Source organism: Anguilla anguilla, chromosome 16, assembly GCF_013347855.1.
Source record: "Anguilla anguilla isolate fAngAng1 chromosome 16, fAngAng1.pri, whole genome shotgun sequence".
NCBI classification, from domain to species: Eukaryota; Metazoa; Chordata; class Actinopteri; order Anguilliformes; family Anguillidae; genus Anguilla; species Anguilla anguilla.
In genome coordinates this window covers 27806877-27812876 of record NC_049216.1, presented here as the reverse complement: position 1 = coordinate 27812876, position 6000 = coordinate 27806877, and the positions used below count along the sequence as shown (strand labels likewise).

Genomic DNA, 6000 nt, shown 5'->3' with positions numbered 1-6000 from the left:
TAATATAGCTCCAAGCTGTCAGCGAGTTGGAGATATGATTTATTAATTTAATTATTGTAATGTTTATTTATTTGTATGGATTTCGATTATATTTTCTTTTGCTGAGTCATCCTAGTTATAAGTCTAGGATTTATTGTCATTGCTTCATGTTAGGTACAGCACAAGTCCAAAGGGCCACATGAATTTGATTCTACATGCACAATAAAGGAGCATTATAATATTATTATAATTATAATATTATATTATATAATTATACGATTATAATATTGTCACATAAAATATGTCACTCCATTTCCCGTAGTAAACTTTTTTCATTGCAGTCTACAAACGAACACCCGTGGAACATATCGTCATATTGTACGTATGTACCCTCATATCTTGTTAATAAATGGTCTGCACAAGCTCTTTGCATCTTATCTCTACACTCGATAAGGGCCTACGATGTAGACGACGTCTATTTGCAGTTAGTAGTGTTGTAACCAAACTGACATTGAAAATAGTTCGCAAAATCCTTCAGCACATATATTTCCATTAAAACTCATCGACCAAGCAAGCAAGACGCCCGATAAATGTGGGTGGATATAATTGGAGCGCTTAATATGTGTTTTTTATTGGTTTAATAATAGAAGTAGGCTGTTTTCATTGGTTATTTCCACAGAACTTTATCTCGTCAGCTGACGAAATTATACGGCGGCCGGGATAGAGCACGCTGCATCTCGAATTTTCTAGCTCTTTTCTCTCTTTTCTTTACCTGAGAAACGCAAAGCTGTGTAACCAGAGGGCTGATGTTCTCTTGAAGGCACACTACTGGCTCTACGCTTGTTAGGCAGCGTTTTAGTTGTTTTAAGTGCAATTTATCGGTAACCACGATCGGAACGAAATGGATTGCGAACATAGTGGAGACACTGTCTCGGAAAGCAGTACGAAGTACTATACACTTGAAGAAATCAGCCAACACAATATGAGCAAGGATACTTGGCTTATTGTCCACGATAAAGTGTATGATATCACAAGCTTCTTGGGGGAGGTAAGCAGTTGTAGTCAGATAGGCTAGCTAGCTGGATAGCTAAATGGAAGGCCATGTGATTTATTTTCGGACTGGCCAACAGAATTCTCACATTGCATCTTGTCGATATTACTCTGATCTTTCAATCCACACTGAAAACGAACGTTTAATTGGCGAGCAGCTAAGTGTTTTGCGTATGGATTCCTAGCTGTAGCAAGCTAGCCGGTGAGTATCCGGGTCACTTAAGGTTAACGCCCGAGAATAATGCTGTGGTGGTGTATAGTGTTTAAAAGATGGCTACAGATCAGATCAGATCAGAATCAGCTAGAATTCCCAACTTACAATAATGTTGTTTACCACAGCGGCGTATACCATAGTTGGATGTCGTTAAATCCAGTGGGTTATATTTGCAGACGCAAATGGATGGCCGGATTTCTAGTGTAAACCAAGTGTTAACATGGTATCGATAGCTACAATGATTTACCACTATTGATGTGTGTTATGTTCTTGACAGTATAAAACTATAGTCCAGCGAGTAAGAATAGAAACATGAGAAATAAATAGTTTTCTCTCAGTGTTGAAAACGTTCTTCGAGTTTAGGACTAAACCCTCGCACTCGAACGCTACACTAGCTCCCAGTACAGCATGGGTTTCTTGCTTCCTCACGAAAGGTAATAACTTCAACAAGCAAGCAGTATATCATAACCAGTGATGGTTTACAAATACATAGTTGAATTATCTGGAACAAAAAAACGCATCGACCATGAAAAGCCTTGGATAGTCCACCGTGTTCACTAATTGAACTAGCGCAGTATCCATTGTCAAAACCCGACACCTATATGGTTAGCTAGCTGTAAAGTTTTTCTGCTTCGAGCTTAAGGTTGTTTCGCAGCTCTCAACGGTCATTTAGCTACAAGTTTTCGAGCTGAGATCTTGGAAATAAAAATGCTAAGACAGGCTACTTTGCCATGAACACGTGTACGCCGTAGCATTGGGTATGCATTTGTTCAAACCAAACACGACTCAACAAAAAATTGAGCATTTTTGTGAGCAGTAAGTACTTGTTAAAGCAGTATCCAACAGAACGAGAACGATGTCTTCAGTATTGTGTCCCGATGACTGCTTTCATACGTGAAATGCATTCTAGGTCTAATTTCTGCCTCACTGTTTTCAGCATCCAGGAGGTGAGGAGGTGTTGCTGGAGCAGGCTGGATTAGACGCAACAGAGAGTTTTGAAGACGTTGGGCATTCCACAGATGCAAGGGAGATGCTCCAGCAGTATTTCATTGGCGAGGTGCACATGGTACAGACCTCTTTTTATACTCTCGTCTGGATTGCCATTGCTTTGCATTTATCTTTACTTAGTTAACTTTGGGTTGCTTTAATAAATCATTAATGCAAGGCAAGTATTTCCAAGAGCATTATTGTTAAAGGCGAGGTGACACAAACTCTTTGAGTCTGATGTCACGTTGAAACTAAAATTACTTGTCATTTCTCATTTTTAAATGGCTTGTGGATTTTGACTTTTTAGATTTCCGTAATATATTTTAAGTTGAAGTATATCTTTATATATACCCCTTTTGCTAGAAGGATCTGTCTGTCTGTTCTGTGTCATATTATAGATGAAATGAAGTAATCTTGTTTAATGATTGATTTTCTATACATTTTTCTTTCAGGATGACCGCAATAAGGAAAACAGTAAGGTACGGATTAATAAGTAATTTGCTCAATATAGCTACACAAAAGCTATGATCACTGTAACCAAAATTACTTTTTCATCAATTCGACATGCAAGTTCTGTTAATATATTTAAAATTAAACTTAAAACACATTTTTTTCTCACTCTTATGACCTCCCTTGATTTGATGTTTTGTTGTTTTGCTGTTTTTGATGATGTTGTTGCTGTTTTGTTATTGTTGTTATACTGTTGCCCAATCACTATGTATTATCTTTTACAATCTTTTATGTTTTTAAATGTACAGTGTGTTGAGACATCTGTGAAATGCACTTTAAATAAATGATGACTTGACTTTTTGGTTATAAACTTTTGGTGATTCATGAACATTTATTTTTTATTTTTTGTATTTATGTGTTCAATGTTTTTTCTTGCTCCAGGACATTTTCATCACAACCTCTGGCGAATCCAGGTAAGGTCATTACACGTCACACATAATGTGAGGAAATAGAGAACATTTGTAATTAATTAATTTATTTATAATCAGACCATGAAGATAAGGTTCTTAGAACTCCTAGTTTACATCCCAACTCTTAGTCTACATCCCAAATAAGCAAAACAACTATTTACTGGTCTTCTTAGTTTATGTATGAAACTATTGTTTTGGAGCTAGCTGGCAAAATAATTTGTTACTAGAGTTTAAAAACTGTTAAAATAGTGACTCATAATTAGTAGCAGTGAGTATGACTCTTATTTATTGGTATTGCTGTGCGTTGAAGTGCTCAAACAGGTGAACAGTATCAGTGCTGACAACAAAATGCCACTCCTCACAACTGTGGCATCACCAGCACAAAGATTTACCTTCATAGTGAAGCTGGAATGTCTTGCTGCATTGCTATATTTGAGATATTTTAGGCTTAAAGGGAATTTCTTAACCTCTTTTCCTGCTCTGTTTGTAGTTCATGGAAGACATGGTTGATCCCTGCCCTGGCAGCTGCTGTGATTGGCCTGATGTACCGTTTTTATATACTGGAGCACAAGTCTTCTTGAGTCCTGGCTTCTCCATAGCATCCATCTAATCTCTCGCTTTCTGTGGAGATCTTGACACGTCAGACTAAACATCCGCACATCAACCGACCAGAGGAATCCCCAATTCCCATGAACCCTTTTTACTGCCCCATCTCTTGAGAGAGGCCCTGCTCCTCCCACTCACCTGTACCTCCTCTCTGCATTCCAGTCCCTGGACAGTGGGAGGTGCTATGAGATGCACTAGAAACCAGCTGTCCTCTGTGACTCCTAACTGAGAGCAGCTATTTTTCTAAATTCATTCACCTTTTGTCTTTTCTCTGGTGTTCTTATCCTTGTCCTATGTGCCATTTTTGATGAACAGAACTCTTACTGAACCTTGTGAACGTGGCTGCACAAGACATACTCTCTGTTCTCTAAGTGTACATTTCTATACAAATTTGGGTGTTCTTTTTTAAGTGGAGAAATCATCAGTGAAGAAATTTGTCAAGTTTTCATAATCCTCAGTGGAGTGTTTGACCTTTATTTCTTGGTGAGTTGAGTGAAGGGATATCAAGAAAATCTTAGGAATCGCAAATTAATGTTTAATCAGAAGCTCAGAAAAATTGTGTCGGTTTTTATTTGAAGATTTACATGTACATTTTGATGTAAAATTCTAAATTTTCAATCAGTATAAGCACTTGCCTTTGCACCTAAAAAATATTAAGGGAATTAATTTATGTAATTACACTTGAGGGCAAAACCAAAAACAGTGGCTATGTTATGGTGGGGAATCATATGTCATTCTATTCAGACCGGTCACCCTTAGTTCATTCAGTGTTCGGACTGGAAAAGAACAGAGTCCTTTTTGTGGTGAGTCTCACTGGCTTTTCTACAGTAAGCATGGATTTTTTGCATTGCAATTTTGTTCTGTACAAAGTATTTTCTGTTGAGCACATGTATTTCACATAAAGTGGATTGAAGGCAGCCTCCAGTTTGAGGAATAGTCTAACAAATATCAAAGCCTCATGGAAATGAGTACTTTTTTACATGCAATGTTGTTATAAACTATGTCAACTTAATATTGAGAATGATTGTAACCCCTCTGACATTTTCATTTATAATTATGCATTTATTTGAGCACTATTGCTGAAATTGCTATTTGTGTATTACATATTATAATATAGTATTTAGGTGTAAAGATTTGATGAATGCAAGATTAATTGTATTTTATTCATGCCTATGCATTTATTTTTGTGATTAAATAAATGGCAGATCGGTGCAGTGATTATTTTGTTATATGTAAGTGTTTATCGGGATAGTTACCCAGTTCACTTTATGATATAAAAATAAAAACATACTGACTGTACGTAAGAACATGCATACTTGAAATAGAAGTCTTCATCCATTCTGGCCTACTATTAATAACAGCCTAACGGCTGGGGTGCTGGTGTGCCCAGCTTATTCACCAGCTCTTTGGAAAAACTAGGTGGTGTTTCTTTTGTGTGAATTTGTTCCTTTCATTTGTAATCTCTTGCACGAGGGTGGAAGTTTTGTGCTGGTAATTCTCCCAGCTTAATGTGGTTTCTCCCTTTCTGTAAGCTATATTGTGTAGCATAGTTATGCATATTGTGCCCATTCTATTGCAGGGTGATGCCCTTTGTCAATCACGGGCTAGCACGTCACCTGAGGATGATGACAAATAATTACAAAAAGTTTGTGTTCCAGGTTTAAAAATGCATATAGTCACGCATTTTGTAACAAAGGTGATGGGTCTAAATTTTGAATATTTTATGGAATAACATTTTGAGCATTACACCATACCAGGAATATAGCCAATAAAAAAATTAGCCCCTTCTTTATGACACAATGTATCAAAGTGCAACTAGGGTAAGAGATATTGAGAGCAGTCCTTGTATTCCCCTTTGCCTGACTTTGTGATCAATCATTTATATGAATGTACTGCTGCCACTACAATGTTGCTAGATCCTTTATTCTTTTATTTTATGAATACATAAGGAGCATAATATTTTAATAATACCTCAAGGAGCACATCAAGGCAACATCATGGTCCTGCAGATTCCTTCTGTACAACATCAGAAGGATTCGACCATACCTGACGACGCACTCCACCCAGCTGCTCGTCCAGGCTACGGTGACCTCTCGCCTTGATTACTGCAACTCTCTCCTTGCAAGCCTGCCAGCTTGTGCCATACAGCCACTACAGATGATTCAGAACGCCGCTGCCCGACTCATCTACAACCTTCCCAAATTCTCCCACGTCACTCCTCTGCTGCAATCACTCCACTGGCTA

At 37.6% G+C, this 6000-nt stretch overlaps 1 protein-coding gene across 1 annotated transcript; it reads left to right on the top strand.

The window, feature by feature from the left end:
- Positions 1–679: 679 nt before the first annotated feature.
- LOC118215832 (cytochrome b5) lies at positions 680–4974 on the top strand. Its single transcript, XM_035396844.1, has 5 exons — positions 680–1027; positions 2181–2309; positions 2683–2709; positions 3122–3153; positions 3641–4974. Exons 1-5 carry the CDS (start codon positions 881–883, stop codon positions 3729–3731), a joined length of 426 nt encoding a protein of 141 aa, XP_035252735.1. The 5' UTR covers positions 680–880; the 3' UTR covers positions 3732–4974.
- Positions 4975–6000: the final 1026 nt, after the last annotated feature.

What these genes read in the sequence shown, in the direction of transcription:
- LOC118215832 (XM_035396844.1), top strand. Translation starts at nt 881, where the DNA reads ATGGATTGCGAACATAGTGGAGACACTGTCTCGGAAAGCAGTACGAAG. An exon ending in TCACAAGCTTCTTGGGGGAG is followed by an intron (nt 1,028 to 2,180) that starts GTAAGCAGTTGT and finishes CACTGTTTTCAG; the next exon opens with CATCCAGGAGGTGAGGAGGT. An exon ending in GCAATAAGGAAAACAGTAAG is followed by an intron (nt 2,710 to 3,121) that starts GTACGGATTAAT and finishes TTCTTGCTCCAG; the next exon opens with GACATTTTCATCACAACCTC.